General features: G+C 36.8%; 2 protein-coding genes across 3 annotated transcripts in view; both read left to right on the top strand.

The window, feature by feature from the left end:
* The window catches only part of LOC140437207 (arrestin domain-containing protein 3-like), a 62,560-nt gene extending 40,256 nt beyond the window's left edge, over positions 1–22,304 (top strand). The window contains exons 5-9 of one of the 2 annotated variants that reach the window (XM_072526574.1): positions 1,151–1,333; positions 13,801–13,992; positions 14,049–14,184; positions 17,754–18,038; positions 18,089–22,304. In XM_072526574.1, coding sequence (XP_072382675.1) covers positions 1,151–1,333; positions 13,801–13,992; positions 14,049–14,184; positions 17,754–18,038; positions 18,089–18,183 — 891 coding nt within the window. In that variant the 3' untranslated portion in view covers positions 18,184–22,304. The remainder of the gene's footprint in view (positions 1–1,150; positions 1,334–13,800; positions 13,993–14,048; positions 14,185–17,753; positions 18,039–18,088) is intronic. The other variant, XM_072526573.1, reaches the window with a different exon arrangement.
* A 288-nt stretch (positions 22,305–22,592) lies between these two features.
* Positions 22,593–23,378, top strand: LOC140436014 (uncharacterized). Its single transcript, XM_072524724.1, has one exon. It carries the CDS (start codon positions 22,593–22,595, stop codon positions 23,376–23,378), a length of 786 nt encoding a protein of 261 aa, XP_072380825.1.
* Positions 23,379–25,052: the final 1,674 nt, after the last annotated feature.

Raw genomic sequence — 25,052 nt, 5'->3', positions numbered from 1 at the left:
CTCACAATATAATATATTGTATAATAATTATGTATACCTATAATCTAGTCTGCATTCTTAAGCGCCTGTAGTATTTTGCTTAGCTTAACTGTGTCAAAGGCAAAGGCTTAACTGTGTTTTTCTATTTAGTAGTTTCTTATGGTCTTTGTGATCGTCTAATTTATTTTATTTGGCGCTTCTTTGCTTATTCTGTTATTTCCTTTCATCTGTCGCCTTTGGTATATAAGGGTTTTCGTAAGTTGACTTAGTTTTTCATCTTTTTTGTTTGTTTGACAATGTTAAGTTTGAGCCTGTTGCATTGTGTTGACTATTCGTTTGTTCAATATATTGATGCCTGTTATTGTTATGTCTTTCAAGGAATTATCAATATATTTTTTGAACCCCTGAATGTTGAAGATAGATACAATATGTTAATTATTGGCTGCTCACATTTTAAGAATAAATGACGCAGTAACCAATCAACATCATCATTAGTCAGACCTGATTTATCCATTGTTGAACATAGGCCTCCTCTAGACATTTCCATCTATTTCAAACCTTTCCGGCCTCCTGGACCGAAAGACTGGAATTACTAATACGAGTGACTGAATATGACTCTGTACTCTATGGGCCAGGTTAACGGACATTATGCTGTTGTATCAGGCCTACTACTGAAAAGTTTTAATTGTTTTGAACACAAAATAATCTCATATGTTATTAGAAGTTTATTTTAAGTTTTAAATTCATAATTTGTTTAATTAAATAATAATAAATATAAATTACTTACACGGCTACGTTTATAGGAGCATTGACAAAAATTTTACCTGCAAGAGTACACAAGTTTAAAGATGTGAACATGAACTGTTAGAAAAAAGGACAAGTTTCGGGATTATAGCGGTCAATTTAATAACATTGACTCAGTCCTAATAATAAACTATGTACTTCGTAATCAAAAATTAGCTGAGAAAAAAATTGTTACTGTTTGCTGTAAATCAACTTTGGTGAAATTTGTATATCAAATATTTTTAACTAAGAAACTATTAATAAAAGACTGAATGAATATTTAGAATTTATTGATAAAAAATAAATATTTAGAATTAACTAAGTATAGGAGTAAATTGTTAAATAACCTATATCTTAGTGGTAAGTGTAAACATATTTTATTTTTTAGTGTCCAGTTAACTACCAGGATGAAAAAACTATATGTTGCATGTGTTGTGCCAGCGATCCTATCACCATGGATGTTTTTCTGGAAAAGGAAGCATTTGTAGTAGGCGAAGTAGCAAATGTAAAAGTAGAAGTTACTAATATGTCTAATGAAAGTATTTCCGAACTTAATTTAACGCTGAAAATGGTAAGTTTTGGATGTAAAATAGAAACTAGAAAACAAATATACAGAAATATATATTATGTATATAAATGCACACATACATATACGAGTAAAGACGAATATGAATTGAACCAAAACCAATATGGTTTTGCCAAACAATACATTTTAACAACTCGACGCGATATTATCTTCAGACTGTCCCACACAATGAAAGTCCCGCTAAATATACCAAAACAGCCGTTAGCATGGAATCTCTCGAAGCCCATGGATGTTGACCTGAATTGCCTCGAATGAAGGGGAACCCAGACTGGTTTTTATATCTGCTCGGAGAAAATACTAGAACAGAAGTAAGAATAAACAACATGTTTACAGGTTTTTAATATGACTCATATTTTATCGTTACATTGCCCCCCTCTTAAAAGATGGTTCTTCCTGGAACCTTGTCGGGACTGGAACTGGAACGGTATGCTGATATCGGCAATTGGACCCTCTTTTACAACTTCCAGTTGTATAAAAATTACAAGGGACGGTTTTCTCTCCGCACCAGTAACTATGCGGATTGCAATAGACTAACACCTGAACTTCGGTGTCTTTAAAGATCTCCACCATACTTCGGATAACCCTCCAATCTAATTGGCGGTACTTAACTTTGCCATGGCTAACTTTTGCACGTCGGACTCTAGTACGTGCTCTCTCAATTGAAGTAAGGCTTTCCATAGCCATCTTGGTAGGTAGGTTGGTTACGGGCAGTGTCTTTTGTTACCAGGTAGAAAAGGTAACGTGATGCATCTTGAAGTTTCAAGGCTTTCCCGGGAGCTGGCACTTGGCATTAAAGTTCTGCAACTCGACTAAACTTCCTTCGAAAGACGGATGCCAACACTGGTGCGTCTTTGATACTGGCCGGGATAGTAAGGGCCAGTGAGTAGTCATCGGGAAGCGCGAGTAGATCTTGCCTTTCTTCAGTGGTAACACCATGTCTTGCTTTACCTGTACCTCCATAGGTACCTATAAATTCCTCAAACGTGAGGTCAGACACATCCTTGACTTGGTTTACTTCCACTTCTTCATCTACGTCGTGGTAACCTTCGAAAGACGCCAGCCGGTTATGATGTACTATCATCGGCTTTCCCCTCGGAATCTTGCTTATTCCGTAGATGACATCATTGATCTTCTCCATAATGAGGTATGGACCTTCCCAAAACTGTTGCAACTTGGGGGAACAACCGTTTCGCTTCTTGAGATTATAGAGCCAGACTTTGTCGTTCTTCTTAAATCAACCCTTTTCGGCTTGTGTATCGTACCGTTTCTTCATTCGGTCGCTAGTAATCTGAAGTTGGGAATGGACCAAGTCGTGTACATCGTCCATTCTTCGTAGTTCGATCACATAATCTTCACCTTCTACATTTTCTCCAGGTCGACACCCAAACTCTAGATCACAAGGTAGTCGCATCACGCGTCCGAATAAAACTCTGGCTGGTGTCTGGCCTGTTGATTCGTTAACAGCAGATCTGTAGGCCATTGTGAAGAACGGAAGATATTGGTCCCAGTCTCGCTGATGATCGGACACCATCTTTGTCAAATACTTGCCAACTGTCCTATTCATCCGTTCTACCATACCATCCGATTGCGGATGATATGCTGTAGTTCTTGTTTTCTTCATGCCTAGTCCATCACATATTTCTTGGAATAGATCGCTTTCGAAGTTCCTGCCTTGGTCATTATGGATCTCCAAAGGCACTACAAATGGGCTGATATATTCTTGGATCAACTTATCTGCAATGGTGGTGGCCTTCTGGTCTGGAAGTGCGTAAATCTCGACCCACTTAACCAACATGTACTTGCCTCCATTTTCACTTTCTGGAAATGGCCCAGCAATGTCCAAAGCTATTTTTTCAAATGGGCTTCCAACATTATATTGTCTGATAGGAGCACTACTTTTTCGGTAAGGCCCGTTATTCGTAGCACAAATAGTACATTTCTTACACCAGTCTTTTACGTCGTCGGAACTGTTCATCCAATAAAACCGTTCCCGAATTCGCTGAAGGGTCTTCTTTACACCAAAATGCCCTCCTGATGGACTGTCGTGTAACTGACGAAGTACTTCGGCTATTCTGCTCTTTGGGATCACCAACTGTCTTCTCTTCTCCGAACCGTCATCATTTTCCAGTACTCGTTCCATGCATCGTACTATCTTCCATGATAAATGAGTCCCACTGGGCCCAATACGTCTTAACTAATGAGCATAGGTTTGATATTTCTTTCCAAGGTGGTCGACGGTTTTCCTCTTTCCATTTTCGAATTTTCTGTATAACTGGATCTCTTTCTTGTTCTTCCCTGATCTTAGTAGGCGTCCAGTCGTCGTTGACCATCGTTGTTCTTAGCACTGCTGCTTCCTTGGATTCCCTTTTGTTGCAGTGGGAACACACTGCTAGGCATGGCCTTCTGGAAAGAGAATCAGCGTTTCTGTGGCTAACTCCGGCCCGGTGCTCAATCTTGAAATCGTATTCTTGGAGTCGTTTGATCCATCTGGCTATCTTACCCTCTGGATTCTTAAACTGCATCAACCACTTAAGGGCGGCATGGTCGGTTCGTATTAAAAACTTCCTTCCATAGAGGTATTGATAGAAGTGCTCTACTGAGTTCACTACTGCTAGAAGTTCTCTTCTCGTGACGCAGTAATTCCGCTCAGGTTTTGAAAGAACTTTACTAAAATATCCGAGGACTCGTTCCTGTCCTCCTTGAATCTGAGACAGCACTCCTCCAATTCCCACATTACTTACATCTGTATCTAAGACGAACTCTCCTTCTGGCAGTGGATACCCTAAAATTGGTGCAGTGATTAAATGCTTTTTTAAGGTCTCAAAAGCATTTTGGCAGTCTGTATCCCAGCGGTAGTCTCTTGCTTCCTCTGTAAGTCGCGTTAATGGCTTAGCGATATCTGCAAACTTCTTAATAAACCTCCGGTAGTAAGTACATAGTCCAAGAAAACTTCTCACTTGATGTTTGTCCGTTGGTACTGGCCATTCCTTGATGGAATCGATCTTTCCCTTATCCACGGCCACTCCTTCTTTACTGACTATATGACCCAGATAATTGACTTTACCTTGAAATAGCTGGCCTTTCTTGGGATTTAACATCAATTGGGCAGCTTTAATTCGATTAAAAACGTTTTCTAAATTCTTCAGATGATCTTCAAATGTCTTCCCCAAGACGATTATGTCATCTAGATAAACCAGGCATGTTTTGCAAGATAACCATCTCAACACATTTTCCATAAGCCTCTCACATGTCGCAAGAGCATTACAGAGTCCAAATGGCATAACGTTGAATTGTCACAATCCAGATCCTATGGTGAAGGCTGTCTTTTCTTTATCTACTGGGTCCATTTCTACCAGAAGTATCCAGACTTCAAATCCAAAGTAGAAAACAATTTACTTCCAGCCAATGTATCCAATGTGTCGTCTATCCGAGGCAGAGGATAATTATCTTTCTTGGTAACGTTGTTCAGCAAACGGTAATCCACACAGAACCTCGTTGTTCCGTCTTTCTTCTTAACCAGGACCACCGGAGAGACCCATGGGCTCGTAGAAGGTTCTATCACCCTGTCTTTCTTCATTTCCTGAACAATCGTTTCAGCTTTCTCTCTTTTCGCCTGTGGTTATCCTCGAGCTGTTTGACGAATTGGCTTATCATTACCAGTATCAATTTTATGGTTAAAAACGGTTGTTCTTCCCGTCTTTTCTCCTTTCGGTAAGAAAATATAACGATATTGCCAAAGAAATTTCCCTAATTTCCTTTTCTCCATCTGATTTAGAAACTGTCCCGCAACTGCAACCAATTAGTCGAATTTGTTGTTGGAATTATCAGATGTTGTCGCCTGACGGATTATGGATGTCACAGGTACACAAGTTCCTACTTCTGTCTCTTTCTTGATGGTCACTGGGTAGTCATTGACATTGATAAGTCTCACAGGAATTTCTTTAGCCGAAGTCACCAATTCCTTTCCAATTATGATTCCACAGCCAACCTTGTCGTCATGGTTTCAAGACTCCATCATAACAGGTGTCCCTTCGTCCACAATTCCCTGTAACCGCGCTACTATGATCGTTTCGCTTCTCGCAGGCACGACTGCATCTTCTTTAATGGCTGTTTGCACAGTGTTGTCATCATGTGGATGAAGAAATACCTCCTCGTTGCCAACTTTGATTACCTTATTCTTAAAATCCAATTGGAATCCATGCATATTCATTGCGTCCATTCCTAATATAACATCCTCTTCGATGTCAGCAACTATAACAGTATGGACGAACTTTTCTGCTCCAATTCCCAATTGTACCTGGATTTCTCCATGAATGTTGGCATTTTCACCTGTAGCGGTCCGAAGTCGCAACCTCGTTGGTAACAGTTTCTTACGACTGTTTATAACTGTCGGGCGTATAATGGTTCTGGTCGCTCCGGTATCAACCAACAACGTATGCCTTTCACCATTTATTTCTCCATCTACATATACCCTATCTTCACGACATTTCAAAGAAGCTATTAGTATGAGAGGGTCTTTGGAAAAGTTCCGGGTCGAAGCTGCCCCCCTAAAGCCGACTCGTTCTAGTTTTCCTGATGGTGAGTTTCTTGATTTTACGGTCTTCGTTTTCTTGTATGTAATACTTTTCATCATAATAACGAGCTGGTCAAGTTTATCTTCATCTCCTTCCTCTTTTACTGTACCCGCCAGAGCCGCTTACTCGTATTCGAGGGCGGCGGATAAGACATCAACCAGCGTCTTGTGACGAGCTAATCGCAGTGTTCTCTGCATTTCATGATCACGAAGACCATCAATAAACGTTTGAACGGCCAATTTTTCCATCATGTCTTCGGGAGCTGTTGGATAAGCATATCGTACTAATCTGGCAATATCCTGGCCATATCTACCTCATATTCTTGAAGAGCCTCATCTTTCTTCTGTCTTCGATTTTTAAGCTGCGACTGATATACATGCTCCAACTGTTCGTGGCCATATCGCATATTAAACCTCTTCTTAAGTTGTTCCAAATCATCCGTCTCCTCTACGGCTATTCTCTGACTCACATCTAAGGCATCTCCTCGAAGAGCGATAGTCAGGTTTACAGCCTTTTCTTTTTCAGACCATCCATTCGCTCTTGCAGCTGATTCGAACTGTTTCATGTAGTTGTTCCATGACGATTTTCCGTCGAAAGTTGGGACTTGAACATGAAAACCTCCACTTCCTTCAAATTTCGGCCGTGTTTTCAACTTACATTTCGTCTCGTCTTCTTTTGTCCCTACTGTAATTGGATTGTTTCTTCTCTCTGCCGTCCCTGTTTTCTCCATCTTCCTTTCCATCTCTTTCCATATCTTTTCTTCGAGGGCCAACATATCGGCAGCAACTTGGTCTTTTAACGAAGACATTCTATCGTCGAGGGCTAACATCTCAGAAGTGACTTTAGAGATTTCTAAAGAGATGTTAGCAGAAACTTTGACTACATCAGAAGAAACTTTCGAAATATCGCCAGAAACTTTGTTCTCTAATGACGCGATGTCACCAGAAACTTTCGAAATATCGTCAGAAACTTTGTTCTCTAATGATGCGATGTCACCAGAAACTTCAGCCACATCAGAAGAAACTTTCGAAATCGACGAGATAACAGTAGCATGTTTGTCCTTCAAATATATAAGTTTCCGGATCCAAACCCTCTTCCACCAAAGCGTTCTTTAGTCGTTGGACTAAATCAACCTTTTTTCCGGTAGAAGCTAATTCTTTGTCCTCGAGATGTCTTCTTAAATTCGTAACTGTGAGCTCATAAATCGTAGTCATTTTCACAATTTATTTTATATTTCACTTTTGACACCAATTGCACTGAGTTTATTAGTCTAATTTATTAACTTTATTTATTATATAAATTATCTAACACTTAGTTTCTTTAAAGTCTTTATTTGTACAATATAACTAATTTATTTCACACTAATAATTATATAATTTATTTACATTTATTACAATACGCGCGTTACATTTTAAAAACTCGACGCAATATTATCTTCAGACTGCCCCACACAATGAAAGTCCCACTATATATATACCAAAACAGTCGTTAGCATGGAATCTCTCGAAGCCCATGGATGTTGACCTGAATTGCCTCGAATGAACGGGAACCCAGACTGTTTTTTATAGCGGCTCGGGGAAAATACTAGAACAGAAGTGAGAATAAACAACATGTTTGCAGGTTTTTAATATGACTCATTTATCGTAACAATATTTATTTATAAGTTTACAGCACGAAAATACTTTATCAACTAAAAACTTCAATCATCGTTACTTATATATATATATATATATATATATATATATATATATATATACAAAATATTATGTACTAGAATATTCGGGGGTAGTCCACCTCTATCCTTCACAATAAAAGCGCATCGAGAATGCCAACAATCGAACATTCCGGTCTAAGAACTGTGACACGTAACATCAGAGATGGACTATTTCGTTACAATACGAAATACGTATATGTTGCCAGTGAGGTTACATTGAAACAGTTTGTCAAGAATTGCGTTTCTTGAGATTGTATTAAATGAGCCTTCTATATCGAAGATAGTTGCTATTAGATCTTGTTTGCTATTAATTGCGTTAGAGATATGGCTTTGGAGTAATATAAGATTATCTCTTGTGATATCTTTGGTACAAAGATTGTTCCTTTGATTGTCGTTTTTTAAAATACCATAACAGACGTTTGTTGATCATTTTTCCATTAGCTTACACATAGTGCATGCGAGGGAGGGTCTGTAAATTGTAATAAAATAGTTAGAATAGGTAAAATACTGATTCGGCTTGAGTATTGGAATAACAATATAGTTGCTCTATTGATATGAAAATTTAAGTGGTGTCTAGATTATATTGGATGAAGTTAAGAATTTATCGAGGCTATAGGTAGACAGATGCTTTAGAAATACATAAGGAATATCATCAAGCCCAGCTGCGGTGTTTCTGCTATTAGCTAAGTCAGATATTAGCTCCTGGATAGTAAAAGGGGAGTTAAGGAATCTACTATATTCAGATGCTATCAGATCATGTCTGTGTGTGGATGTGTTTATGATGTGTGGAAATATTTCATGATGAGAGAAAATAATATGACTATTTATTTCTGAACTTCTTTTCGAAATGTTTGACAAATGTGTTAGGAATAAGTTTATAGCTAGTAATCTCTATGCCATTTGAAATTAAACGAGTAAGTAATTTATCATAGTTTTGTGACCTTGAATTTGTCGTACTTTTTCCAATGTTAGCAAGGATTGGAAGTTTTGTTAATGGATGATGAAAATAATCCTTCCAGGATGATTTTTTGTGTTTTTTTCGACTTTAGCTGGCTCTCAATTTTTTTGTAATTTATTTAATTTCCGAGGCTTGTTTTTCTGGTACCGATTTAGAGCTCTTATGGTCAAACGAATCGACCCTTCTCAAGAAGAGTTCCATCAAGCAACCGCTTTATGATTTGGAGATAATGATGTCTTGCCACCAATTTGAGTCTTAACACACAAGTATTATTGAAAATTCATGGTCAAGAAACAAACATAAAATATACACACACACACACACACACACACACACACACACACACACACACACACACACACACACACACACACACACACACACACACACACACACACACACACACACACACACACACACACACACACACACACACACACACACACACACACACACACACACACACACACACACACACACACACACACACACACACACACACACACACACACACACACACACACACACACACACACACACACACACACACACACACACACACACACACACACACACACACACACACACACACACACACACACACACACACACACACACACACACACACACACACACACACACACACACACACACACACACACACACACACACACACACACACACACACACACACACACACACACACACACACACACACACACACACACACACACACACACACACACACACACACACACACACACACACACACACACACACACACACACACACACACACACACACACACACACACACACACACACACACACACACACACACACACACACACACACACACACACACACACACACACACACACACACACACACACACACACACACACACACACACACACACACACACACACACACACACACACACACACACACACACACACACACACACACACACACACACACACACACACACACACACACACACACACACACACACACACACACACACACACACACACACACACACACACACACACACACACACACACACACACACACACACACACACACACACACACACACACACACACACACACACACACACACACACACACACACACACACACACACACACACACACACACACACACACACACACACACACACACACACACACACACACACACACACACACACACACACACACACACACACACACACACACACACACACACACACACACACACACACACACACACACACACACACACACACACACACACACACACACACACACACACACACACACACACACACACACACATATATATATATATATATATATATATATATATATATATATATATATATATATATATATATATATATATATATATAAGAAAAAACAAGTACTTGTGACTCGTTTGGACAAAATATATAAATGTTTTGGATGGGTTGGAGTCAATAAAAGGGTTAACTATTTATTATCTCGAGCTTTCAATTGTGTTTACAATTATTATCAAGAGCTGCTAAAAAAGACAAAATGTCTTACAAAGTTGAACTAGAAAGAAAAAAAATTTTTTTGTTAACTCACCAAAGCTCGCTCAGCTCCTTCATCCCTCCATACACCATGACATCTGACGTCCGGAAAGAGCTCTCTTGTTACCTCAAGCTTCTTATCCATAGGCATTTCGTAAGGAGAATACGCATGGAACTTCTTCATGACGATCTTGTACCCCTGACCCCAGATGTCCTCATCCAGCTGTTCACACAACTCTTTCCAGTGCCTTCTTTTTTCTGTACGGATTTTCCTGTACAGTTCCCTCTTCCTTGCGCGGTACTCTTCCCCGATCTCCTCAATGATCTCAGGGTTGATTCCTGCTCTACCTCTTGCTCTTGTTAACCTTCTTCTCATTGCTATACACACATTTCTTAGTGCCTCTATGTCCGCATTCCACCAATATGGCATCCTGTTGACATCTTGGCGACCAATCTTGCTTCCCTCCATCGCTTCTTTAATGACTCTCTCCAGGCTTTCCACTGTCGGTGATTGACCCTGCATTATGCTCACTCTCCATTTAATTAGTTCCTCGTATACTTTCCAGTCATTCCCATCGCCGCATCTGCCCACCGACGTCCCGGATGCACGAACCGTGTTAGTGGTCCCCTTTCCAGTTATCGAGAACTCAATGTATTGATGTTCAGTTCCAGTGTAGTCTGGCAAAACCTTTCAACCTACTGCTTTCGCCGCTATTTCTTGTGTCGCCATGGTCACGTCGATGTACGTACCTGATTATGATTAACTAACGAACTAATATTATGCTCAACTAAATTGCCTGCGTGTTTACTATATTTATAACAATATCGGTTATTAGGCCAACGAGGATGTTTTTGTAAAAATGCCTAAAGCCTTTAAGGTCAGATTTGTAGCAAAAGTATTATGAAACACACATATATGTGTTATTCAATACCTGTGCTTTAGTTTCTAATTTTGCACTTGGCACATTGCCAAGGAATATGACTGCCACGACAAATCCAACGTTCAGAAAAGATATATTTAAGTATGTTCTCACTGCCTTCTCTCTAGAATGTGGTGGTGTACCATCTTACATAAACCACATATTTTGGGTTTTCAGCATTTTACAATAGGGAAAAAGTAATACAACGCCAGTAGGTATAGAAACTTAAGAAGCGATAGAAAAGGGAAATTGTAAACACGATGACGGCCAACGTCTGAATATGGACACGGCTCCTAAAGAAGAAGATGAAGAATATTTTCTCCAATAAGACATTTAGCAGCCATAACAGAAATTTTGTAATGTTACATTATCATCTTTGAGTTGTTATACGAATAAACTATGAATTATTCTTATCTACAGGTATTCAGTGCTTTATCGCACAAATATCACAACTAAGAATTATTATGCAGCTGACTTATAACATGCGATTATCTCGAAAACGGTTAATTTTTAAGGTTACTAACAAGTATACCTTTTTTTTTGTAAAAATAATGTATCTTTAATATTTTTTAACACAAATAGAGCTAACTTAAAGAGCAACAAAGTTAAGCGCATATATATGCCACATATGTGGCATATGTGGCGCCGTCTATCAGTTACATTAAAGTATGTATAAAATTATAATTTATCCTACTTAAAAGCATCCAATTATAAATTTTTGTCCAAAAATATTTACAAACGTAAAAGTTGTAGCGAAAAATAAAATTTTAAATTTTCACTTTAACACCCTGTATCTTTCTTAATATCAACATTTTATTAAAGCAATTTGGCTTAAATCGTAATATTTTAAAGTGTAGAATCTACTGTTTCTTTTTGTACAGTTACTTAAGACCTACACTACAACTATCTCGGCACCATAATAATTGAAGAATGGACCAACAACCAGGAGATTAGAGCACGCATCGGAAAAGCTAGATCCACCTTCAATCGGATGGGGGCCTTCTTTAAGAGTTACAACCTCTCTCTAGATACAAAAGTAAGAATGCTGCGATGCTACGTCTTCTCTGTCCTTTTTTATGGTGTTGAATCGTGGACCTTGAACGAAGATATGTGCAGAAAACTGGAAGCATTTGAGATGTGGCTATGTTAACTCTTTATAAATTCAATTATTTTTGTTAAGAAAATGTTTTCAAAATTATATTAAAATTTCAGGAAAGAATTTATTAGATAAGGGCATTTTAGTATTAATTCTTTTTGAAATGTATTTGCAGCAATTTTATGAACCAAACTAATTTTATTTGGTGAGTTAACAAAAAAAATTTTTTTTCTTTCTAGTTCAACTTTGTCAGATATTTTGTCTTTTTTAGCAGCTCTTGATAATAATTGTAAACACAATTGAAAGCTCGAGATAATAAATAGTTAACCCTTATATTGACTCCAACCCATCCAAAACATTTATATATTTTGTCCAAACGAGTCACAAGTAGGTACTTCTTTTTTCTTATATATATATTCTCTTGTCTCTAGTCCGTTTGTTCGAGATGTAATTATAACATAAGCTGTAAAGTAATCATCTAAATAAGTAATGTCATCGATAGGTTATTCCATGTGTGTATATAAGTAACCAATGAATGAGCCAATAAGATTTGGATATGTATCCAAAATATATTCATCCATTATACATTATAGCCACCACGTAGCCCAGAATTTAGTCTGCTTGATTTTGGTGTATGGGGCGTATTAAAACAACGTGTCTATAAGAATCTCATTAACATTCGCAACCAACTATGGGAAAAAATAAATACTGCAGCAGTTTCTTTAGAACCAATGATGCTATTTAATATGAGACGATCTTTTATAGAATATATTGACAAACGAATTAAAGAAAATGGTGGACATATCGAACACTTATTTTGACAAAAAGTTATGTTATTTAGTTTAACTATTTCTTAATTTGGTTTGTAAACAAAATGTTTTGATTATGACTTTAATTTAACATAAAACGTAAAATGTTTTATGGAAAATCCTATTATTCTGTTTTTTGTTAAATCCTATTATTAATTATTCTGCTGATATTTTTATTTTATTTTATATTTCGTTAACTATTAACTTTAGTTAAAGGTATTTTATACCAAAATTTAGATTTATTAATGTGTTTGTCTATTTTTCCTTCGTTGCCTGGAGTAATTGCCTTAAATCAGAATTATGCAGCTGATTTGTAAAATGCGATTATCTCGAAAACTGTTGAGTTTTGAAGTTATTAACAGGTATACCTTTTTTTGATAAAATAATGTATCTTTAATATTTTATGTCACAAACACAGGTAACTCAAAGAGCAAAAAAGTTATGCCACATATGTGGCATATGTGGCGTCCTCTATCAGTTACATCAAAGTGTGCATCAAATTATAATTTCTCATATTTAAAAGTACCCAGTTCTAAATTCCCATTTTTATGCATAAATGTTTACAAACATAAAAGTTATAGCGAAAAATAAAATTTTAAATTTGCCCTTTAACACCCTGTATCTTTCTTAATATCAGCAATTTGGCTTAAATCGTAATATTTTAAAGTGTAGAATCTACTGTTTCTTTTTGTACAATTACTTAAGGACCACCCTGTATATATATATATATATATATATATATATATATATATATATATATATTCGTAAAGAAATAAATGCTATTGTATGTATTTGGATTTTATAATGTAGTATTATTATTTTTAGACGATAGAATCAAAAACTACCAGTCCAAGAACCTCTCACAAATATGACAATGAGCTGATAGCTCTTACATCAGCTACAGGTGTAGGAGCCCATGGTCAAAGAACATATAACTTTGATTTCCAAATACCACATAATACCATAATTCCAAACTTCGCCGGAAGTTATCTTTTTAAGCAGTGGTGTGTACTAAACGTAAGACATTCCTTATAAAAGTAATTTTTTAGTTTTTTAAATGTGTGATTCCGTAGGTTGAGGCAGTAATACCGGGATGTCACTCTAATTTGGATATTTCTGCCGATATAAAATTAGGTCATATTCCACTTATTGGAAATGAGTTTCCACCTTCTCAAGTGAATATGATACCAGTGCATGAAGCACCAGGAGGTAATTATAAATTGCTTATATGTATATTTTATGGTTTTTAAATGTTTTTCATTTACGGTAGATATTTAGGAAATACATTCTATAGCAGTTAATAGGATTAAGCATCATACTAAATTTAAATTTCATTTAAAAGCAGAAATATATGACAAAATAAAATACATTTCACAAAAAGTATCCTATAATTGAATTTTGTTCTAAAGTTTTTATTATTATCTCCTAAAACTTTATGGAAATTGAGGGTAAGGAAAATCAGGAATGCTTAACATCAATTTATTTGAGTAAAATTCAAAACCATAGAATTACTGGCAAAAATGCTAAAACTAACAATAATTCCATGAAAATAGTATTGGCATCTCTGACTCTAAGAGTATCTATTAATGTCCACGTAATGCTTATATCTTCTATCTACACGTAAGACTTATTTCATTACATTGTTAGTCTAGCAGCGGAGGAGCCCTCTTAATACACCGATCACTGTCGGGGATCCCCTACAAAATACTGTTAACTTTTTATGACATTCAAAGCAGGTGTGTTCTGATAACATAATTTAACTAGTTTCATCATTTCTGACTATCTCAGGTTACACTGAACAACTCCCTTACCTATGTCTTTAAACTAGAATATGTCTAGCAAATCCCAAAATTGAATCTAGACTTATCTGTAAAAATATTAAGCCAATCAGTTAACATCGAATCTTACATAAACCACATGGTGAGCTCTGGCTAATAGTTGAGCAGTAACGTGCATTCTGTTCCTGAATTAATTTTTTTTAATCGGTTTTTAACGAAATTAACACATGCGAACATAATGGACGGAGAGACAATTTTACAATTGCCTGGATGTAAATAACGGACGTCTGCAAAGTTGATGTTATGTTAATCTACAGTTTATCTAAACTTTTTTAAAACGCTGGATTGATTGATTCTCATAAATTGCAACTTAGTGCTTGTACCATTCTTTTACAATTAAGACTACAATTTGGACTGCTTGTTCTGGCGTCATAGTACTTATTTTTTAGACAAATACTTCCAAATGGGAAGAAAAACTAATGTACTGCACACAAAAAATTCTAAAACTCCAATGATAAAAATAAAACGTCCCAATATTGTATTTCATTTTTGTTTATGTTTTTTTCTTCGACAAAATGTCTATAACATTACATAATTTTAATGTTATACATAGCGATCACAATCCAGTTATAATGGATTTTAGATTAAGAAGATTTCTCAAAATCAAAAAGAAAACAGTGAAAAGAAAAATAGACATCTCACAACTGAAGAAACCTGAACAGAAAAAAAAAATAAATATCAAGCTTGAGGAAGAAATAAAAACCATCGAAAACTTGGTACAGACATTGAAGTAAGATGGACTGCTCTAAAAACAAAAATAACAAAGATACAGGAAGAAGACATCGGGTTCATAAAACACAACAAAAAACAAGAATGGATAACGCAAGAGATCATGGATTTCATGGACGTAAGACGAAAACATAAAACAAGCCCAATAGAATACAAGCGAATTAACAAAATCATTAGAAAAAAGTGCAGAGAGGCGAAAGAAAACTGGATGTCAACAAAATGCCTAGAAATCGAACAACTTCAGGAAAAATACGACACCTTTAATATTCATAAAAAAGTAAAACAAATGACAGGTAGACACAAAAAGAGACAAGCAACAATATTAGAAAATGATCATAACGAAATAATTATGGGTACATAAGACAAACTAGAGAGATGGAAAGAATACGTACAAACTCTTTTTGACGACGATAGACCTTGTTCTCCATCATCCACAGATAATTGAATAAATGAAAAAGGCCCAGAAATAACCAAAGAAGAAGTGATTCACGCAGTAAAATATCAGAAAGATGGTAAAGCCACCGGCCCAGACAATATCAATGTCGAAATACTAAAACTAATTGCAGATAACGAAAGTAAAAGCCTAGACTTAATAACACAACTATTCAATAAGATATATGACACAGGTAAAATACCAACAGACTGGCTAAAATTAACATTCGTAGCATTACCAAAAAAATCGAATTCCTCACAATGCGATGATTATCAAATATTAAGCTTGATGTCCCATGTCCTTAAAACTTTTCTCAGAATTATCCATACACGAATTTACATGAAGTGCGAGTTCCAGATGAGTGACACTCAATTCGAATTTTGAAACGGATTGGGAACATTACGGATTAAATGTGTTAACGCAACGATGCAAAGACATGAATGTAGATGTATATGCATGTTTTATTGGCTATCGAAAAGCATTTGACTGCGTTAACCATCAAAAGATTAAAATACGTTTATTGACGTTTCAAAAGATGATCGAAATTCTGAGAACAACTGGAGTTGACGAACAAGACTTGTGAATTATCTCAGAACTATACTGTCACTACACGGCAACAATGGAAATAAAGCACACAACATACGAAGATGTACAAATCCGACGAGGAGTGAGACAGGGTTGCGTCTTATTACCGCTACTGTTTAATTTGTATTCGGAGTCTATATTCAGAGAAACATTAGACGAGGTCTAAGGCAGAATTAAGATTAACGGAATCAGCATACACAACATCAGATATGCTGATTATACCGTCTTAATAGCAAGCAACGCACAAGAACTACAAAATATAATAAATGCGGTAGTTCACCACAGCGAAATGTTCGGTTTACATCTAAACGTTTCCAAAACTAAAACTTTAGAATTTTCAAAGACACCGATAAACGTACATGTGTATGCCAAGGGTCAAATAATAGAACAGGTAAATTCCATAAAATATTTGGGAGCAAATATCAATAGTCAGTGTAATCCAAAAAAAAAGAAATCCTATCAAGAATCGAATAAGCAAGGAAAGCATTCATGAGCATGAAAACATTTTTTACAAGATCAGACCTTAGTCTGCAGCTTAGAATCCGAATGATCAGATGTTACGTTTTTTCTGTCTTACCGTATGGCTGTGAAAGTTGGATAATGTACTCTGAAATAGAAAAAAGAATAGATGCCTTTGATATGTATATATACAGACGAATGTTGAGAATTTCATGGGTACAAAGAGTTACTAATGTTGAGGTACTTCGTCGCATGTGTAAACAAAAAGAATTACTAAGAATAATCAAAGAGAGGAAAATGCAATACTTGGGTCATGTTTTGAGAGGCGAAAGATATGAATTACTTCAAGGTATACTGGAAGGAAAAGTACAGGGCAAAAATCAGTAGGAAGACGCCAGAACTCGTGATTGAAAGACCTGAGGAGATGGTTCGACCGCTCATCCGCAGAAATCTTTCGCGCAGCAGTTTCCAAAACTACAATTGCCATTTGGATCGCCAACCTTTGAAAGGAGACGGCGCCATGAGAAGAAGAATGTTGTAATGTTATTGACATGTTAGTGCTCATACATCTGAATCATACACTATATTAAAATATTTTGAAAAAAAATTGATATTTTTAAACATTTTCTTTTAAAATTTAAAAAATTATGTGATACTTTTTGTGACGAGTGTATTTGATAATAGTTTTTCTAAGACACTTTCTATAGATCAGAAATCATCATTTTTATTTTAAGGAGCATTCCCGTCACGTGAAATGTATGATCCATCGTCTAATCCTCCTCCCTACCCTCCAGAAGGCGAGAAAGCTCCTCCATATCCAACGGGCCCTGCTTCAGGTTTTCCTGTCCTCAACGGGGCTGGTTTTAGTAGAGCTCCCTATCCAGAGAAAGGAATGCCAATGCCTATTCCACCAGGAGGAGCTTCCTCTAGTGGGGCAAGTGCTCCAAGAGAAGACGGTGCTCCATCTGCCCCTTCAAAAGCACAAATGGCAGAAAAAGATAGTTTTGAAATGATAGATGGTGGGTATTTTGCAATAAATGTTTTTCGATATTTAAGTTGATATTTTTAGATGGTGCGTCAGAGCCACCTCCGCCATCTTATCAAGATAGTATGAAAGGAGGTTTTTCTACAGATCCAACTGTTCCATCAGCACCGCCAAAGTAAATATGATTCGCTACTACGTATAAATACAAAAGTGTTAAAAGTGGTTTAAAACTCTGCCCGTCAACTACGACAGCTCGAATCTACAAATAAGACTAAAATGGTTTTCTGAAAAACGACTAATACGACCACCATGCCAAAATATTAAATTAATATTTGTTCCCCTAGCTCGTGCATGTGTTAACTTGTCTTTTGAATATTTATTTCTAGTACGGTCTCTTTTGCACCTGTTTTCAATTGTGAATATATTTCTGCCACCTCTTCCGTTTTGCAAGACAATGCTGATGTCATCGGCATAGGCGGCAATCTGTATTGATTTATGTATTAGGAGATTAGCTTTTCCTACATTCAACTGTCTTATCACATATTCAACAAACAGGTTGAATAGGTTCGGTGCCAGCTAGTTTCCTTTTTATATACATAGGAATATAAAAATATGAGGTACTTTATAAATGTAAATAATTATCGACTTTTTTAATTATATGTATAAAATATTTTCAATATATTAAGCTAAAGTGAATACTGTAAATTATTTTAACGATGTTACAAAATACAAAATCTATTTTAAATTTAAAAATTATTGATGGTCTAAAATAGTTTTCACAGTTTGCACGAATTTTCTAGAAGATTACTTATTAAATTTGTATTGACGTTTTAATTGTAGATATACAATTTATTAACAGGCGTTTATATAAAAGTTACTAAGTTAGATAGTAGCCCATTATGTCCTATTATGTTAAACCTGTGATCGTCGCAACTCTCGGTAGAATATCACTCATCGCGTCAAGTATGTTTTGTAAACACAGCTGCTTAATTGCCCATTCAGACGGCATACAAGATACGATATTTTAATCGAATCGAGACAGCCCATTCAGACGGTATGTACGATACGATAATTTATTTTATCTTTAGCCCAGCGCCTTAAAACGCCGAAAACGATGAAAAGAAAAGTTTTGGGAACAAAAATGTACACGTCTACTTTTACCATCTTACCTACTACATTACGCCGGAAACAGTGTTACGGTAAAAATATAAACTTTACCCTCTTTAACAGTGATCATTAGGATAATACTCAAAGCTTTACTCAAACTCGACACTCCAGCTAATAACAATTAAATTTATTGAGAACCCTTAATCTTCTATGGGAGTATTCTCTTAGGGAAATTGCTTCTTCCTTTCAGGGGTTCAAAAAGGAATCCAACAACCAATAAATATTCTTTATGGGCGCCAGATATTCATGTATTAGCCTGTGAATACCTCCAGGTATTTAACAAAGTACTCGATCTTAGGACACAAAAAAAAGAGTATTTATGGTTAATGGATCACCCTTGAACAAAATATATCCTGGGGTAAACTAAATGTTGTGTTATAAAAAGAAAACAATATACCTTGTATATTGTTGTAAAAAAAAAGTGGGACTTTTAAAAAGAATTTAAATACGTTAATGCTGTACTTAACTTAGTTAGATTCTTCCATGTTCCCAGCCGTACATAGGTAGTATACAACCATATGAAAGGTCTTTAGTACCAGAATAATTTGCTCTAAACCATTAAAAATATTCAATTTTCGGAATCACCCCAAATCAAATCAGAAACAGCCTAAATATAGGGATACCAGAAATCACCATTAAAAAAATCTTTTCAAAAGTCGCAAATTCTCCGCTTCCTTGTTACCGGTAGCAGGTGAAATTCCAAAAAATAATCAAGGCAACTTAAACGCCTACAGGAAAAATATCCGTCCCGGACCTAGCTGCGTTTTTCTACAAGACAAAAACAGAACTCATGATCATCATAAAAAGAACTTACAAACAATAGATACTTACCAACGCCTTAATGGTTCTAACAAAACTCGATTCGAAAATTAAAATAGTTGTCAATTTATATCGACGAAAATTGGACGTAGCTACTGCTCCCGTGAAAATGGAATATCTATATCAAAATAAATTGGAAATATTTTTAGGCAATGAAATTGAATTTGACGATAAATAAAGCATGTTACATTAATTGTAACAACAGTAGATAACTACTTCCTGTGAGTAAAAGAAATAATCAAACCGACAGTTAAGATAAAAAATTATGTACCTCCGATTTTTTGGTAGTCGACTAGTTCGAAAAAATTAGAATCGTGTGAAGAAGCATACCTAGATCAAAGCGCCACTGACGTTCGATTCGAATTTTATATCACGTCACGGCACACGGTTTGCAATGACGAAATCGAATGTAAATTTGGACGTATTCAGTAAAATTTTCGAGTGCGATATACGATCGAATAGTCTTAACGCGCTCATCTAAATCTATGTGCCACTGACACGGTATTTATATCGATTCGAACAAAAGTTCAAATTAGTACCGTCGAAACATGCTTAACATATTGTGTTTTACCGAAAACTGTCCTGTGTAATATGATTTTTTTATGTACCCAGTCAAGACAGAAAGAAAGAAAATGTTTTAGGAATATAAATGAGATTTGACATTGTAAACCAAAAATTTATCCATCCCACGAACCTACCACATTTGTAATTTTTGAGTGCCTCTTGCTAGAATAGTTAGAAGCTTTCTGATTTTTATATTTAGTAGTACTTTCGTCAATAAATATGAAACATTTACTAAGGAAAAACACAGTCTCGAATCTCGAAAACAGTTAGCCCCTTTTTCTTATTGTCCTAGAGATGGCAGAGACACAGTTAACACACAGTTTACTATACCATGCGGTATAGTAAATTTAATTCTTTACTCATTCAGTATTGTCTTTCGATTTAGTTTGTGTTCAATGTCCAAAATTTGTTTTTCTAATATGTCTTTAAACCAACCGACATATCTCTGAGTACAAAATTCACTATTGCTTTAATTGAAATATTCAATAAATATTGAAAGTTGAATAAAACTATTAACAGATTATTCTTTTAAAAAACGATTATTCATAACATTTTTTTTATTAAACAAATTGTCCAGCAAAGTCTCACAAGGTGTGATCTGCAAGGTTAAAATATATTTGCTCGTTAAAAGTTTATAAATTTGATATTTGCCTTCCAATAATTCACCACCTATTGTATATTTAAACTTCACTTTAACAATATTGTGAACTACGTCACATTCTTTGAACATTCATTTTTGGATCTATTAAACATTTAAAAATTATTGCTTTTATTTTCTATGTATTGTGAATGGGGAAGTAGATAGATGTACATACCGTAGAGTTAAAGATGGATGAAATTGATAAATAAACGAGGAGGTGAGTGAGGTATTCTGTGACAGAAACGATGAAATCGAACGGAAAATTATATGAAATTTCCATAACCTCCTATGATGTATGGAACTGAATCTTGGTCAATTTAAAAGAAGGAAAATAAAACGAATCATGTAGCGGAAATGAGAATGTTTAGATGGATGAGTCAATTGTAGTGAAAAGTCAAAAAAGGATCAAATTAAGAATGAGATGGCACCAATTTATGCAAAATGAGAAAACATTAATTTCAAATGGTTAGAGCATGTTCAACGGCGAGATACGAATTTAATACGTAGAGTTGCTGACTTGTACATTCCTGGAAGGAGTATGTGAGATGCTTAAGCAAGACATATCTGTGTAGGATATTGATATTAGTACGATCCAAGATACAAACTTATGAAAAAGTTTAATTAGAGAAGCCGAATTAAATTCAAAGATAATAATGACTGTGTTATTATTATATTTAAAATATATATGTCGTTATATTAAAAATATTTTATAATTGATCATCATTAAAAATGTACAAGATTCTACATTCTACTAAGAGCAGACTTAGCAATGATTTTTCGAAATTGAAACACAAAACTATAATGTGATGATGAAGTAAATGTGATTATTTTGACAAAATGTGTTGATATTGTCGCTTTTCCATAGTATTTTAACAGATTTTTCCATATACCTAGCTGTGAAATAAACGTAAAGATAAAGAAATTAATTTTTTATATTTTCGTTCTAGAAACACAGTATGTGCCAAATGAACTACGTGCCCTATTTTTAATGTACAAAACAAATAATCTTAATCGTCGTAAGTGCGCAAGATCACATTGTTTTTATCAGTAGTCCGGTAATGGCGTTTGAGGTTAGGTCGCTAAATTAGTAGTTTGTGGCAGATTGACAGTTAACCTCCAGCCACACATGGGTTGACTGTGCTATTGAAGTGAGGGAACGTCGACGGAGAAAAGAAGAGGAGATGAGAGCAGCTGATGGCTGTCAGAACACGATGACACGACGAGGTGACAACGAAAAGAACTCTTACAGTTTTCTTACTTGTTTTTAGTATGTAGTTTATTGCTAATAAATCAATAAAACAGTTTAAAGTGTGCCCCGACTACTTTGCTTCCCGCAAACAGGCCACATTGGTGACCCCGAGAGAAAAAAACTGTAAGTACAACGATTTATACACAACTATGACAAACACCGACCAAACAATGCCAAACAATATGAATATTACACCGTGCGAAGGCGATAATCACTCATTAATTGCACGGGTAGGCATTAAAGCGCCAGAGTTTTGGCGCACTGAACCAGAACTATGGTTTCTCCGGCTAGAAGCGCAGTTTCGACAAGCCAAAATCACAACTGACAACTGTAAATTCGACCATACTGTTGCTAGTTTAAACAGTGAAGTACTTATAGAAGTAGCAGACATGGTAAAGAATCCCACTGCTGGCAATGCCTATATACAACTGAAAACTCGACTTCTCGACAGGTATGGCACCAGCTCAGATGAAAAGATCCACAAGTTGATGGAACTCACTCTGGGTGACCTAAAACCCACTCAACTACTCCATCGAATGCAAGCTTTGGCCATGGATAGCATTAGTACGCAAGTTCTCAAAAATTTTTGGTTGGACCGCCTACCACCTTCAGTTCGAAGCGTTATATCTATTCTTGATGGAGACCTAGAACAACTTGCTAAGAAAGCCGATACGTACCTACGGTGTTCCAGTTTTCCAGTCATGGTTGTTACCGAAAGCTCTACCTTAGACAAAACAGTGGCTGCATTGAGTGACCAAGTGAATGCTTTATCCAACAGATTAACTGTAGCTGAAGAAGGGCAACATATTCAAATGACCAAGAGTACCAAGTCATCATCAGACGAACAGTGTTACTACCATCGAAGATTTGGTGCACAAGCAAAGAAATGTAGACCACCCTGCAATTTTACAAAAAACGATCAAAGGGCGCAGTAATGGCGGCAACCGCAGCCCCTCACATACCACGCCGCCTCTTCATTACCGATAGTGCTCTCCAACTTCAATTTCTTATTGATACAGGGGCAGACCTAAGTGTGCTTCCACGTAAAATCTGCACTGCGACTCAGCCCAGCACTGTTCGCCTGTATTCTGCCACCGGATCGTGCATCCAAACATATGGTCAGAAACAGCTCACACTAAACCTTGGTCTAGGCCAACCTGTAACATGGACATTTGTAGTCGCAGATGTCACCACACCCATACTAGGAGCCGATTTTCTGACGTACTGAAAGAGTCCAGCACTATATTGAGACTCGAGGTACACCAGTTTTCTCTAAACCACGAAGACTTCCACCAGACCGTCTTCAAGCTGCACGAGCAGAATTCAACGAGCTGATGCAGGCAGGCATTATCCGACCATCAAAGTCATCTTGGGCCAGTCCGCTTCACTTAGTTCAGAAGTCCAATGGACGATGGCGTGCCTGTGGAGACTTCCGCCGTTTAAATGCCATGACGAAACCAGATCGCTACCCTATACCGCACATCCAGGATTTTGCTAACCAGCTACATGGTAAGAAAATTTTCTCTTGCATCGACTTGGTACGTGCTTTTTACCAAATTCCAGTCCACCCGAAGGATGTCCAAAAGACGGCTGTAATAACCCCCTTTGGGCTGTACGAGTTCCTCCGAATGCCGTTCGGTTTGCGAAATGCTGCCCAGACGTTCCAGAGATACCTCGATCACCTTTTTCGAGAATGCTCATATGTGTATGTATACATTGACGATATCTTGGTTGCCTCGGAGACTGAGACTGAGCATGAGCAACACCTGGCATCAGTACTTCGGATTCTGGAAGCAAATGGACTCCAAATAAACAAGGATAAATCAAAATTCCGTAAACGTGAAGTAAACTTCCTGGGTGCCACGGTATCTCCAACTGGCGTTCGTCCATTACCGGCTAAAGTTAGCGCGATTCGTAAGTTTCCACAACCTACGACCTATCGACAGCTACGACGATTTATGGGTATGTTCAATTTCTACAGACGTTGGTTACCTAATGCTGCCAATGAGCTAATGCCACTAACGGAGTTATTGTCTCAGCAAAAGAAAAAGCAGCAAGAACTAACATTAACACCAGCAGCTGCAACAGCTTTCACCAAGGTAAAAGAACTCTTGGCCGCGTCGACTGAATTGGTCTTTCCAGCACCAAATGCCCAATTGAACATGTCAGTTGATGCCTCAGATGCTGCCATCGGCGGTGTTTTGCAACAGCTTATAGGTGAACACCTACAGCCCATCGCTTTCTTCTCTCGAAAGCTTTCTAAGACGGAGCGAAACTACAGCACTTATGACCGAGAGTTGCTTGCCATATTCAGTGGCATACATCACTTCCGCCATTTTCTTGAGGGTATGCCATTTACCATTTATACTGATCACAAGCCTTTAACGTTTGCCTTCCAACAGCGACATGAGCGGCAGTCTCCACGACAGATACGTCAACTAGAATTTATTGGCCAATTCTCGACCGATATTCGACATATACAGGGCGCAGCCAATATCGTTGCCGATTGTCTCTCACGACCTGAAGTAGACGCTATCACAACACCCATTACTATTGACTATGACCGGCTATCCGAAGCTCAGACTACAGATGAGGGTCTTCAACAGACC

The sequence above is a fragment of the Diabrotica undecimpunctata genome, chromosome 3, assembly GCF_040954645.1.
Source record: "Diabrotica undecimpunctata isolate CICGRU chromosome 3, icDiaUnde3, whole genome shotgun sequence".
NCBI lineage: Eukaryota > Metazoa > Arthropoda > Insecta > Coleoptera > Chrysomelidae > Diabrotica > Diabrotica undecimpunctata.
This window is presented reverse-complemented; position numbering and strand designations above follow the sequence as displayed.

Excerpts from the sequence above, each read along its gene's own strand:
- LOC140436014 (XM_072524724.1), top strand. The coding sequence starts at position 22,593 with ATGACAAACACCGACCAAACAATGCCAAACAATATGAATATTACACCG.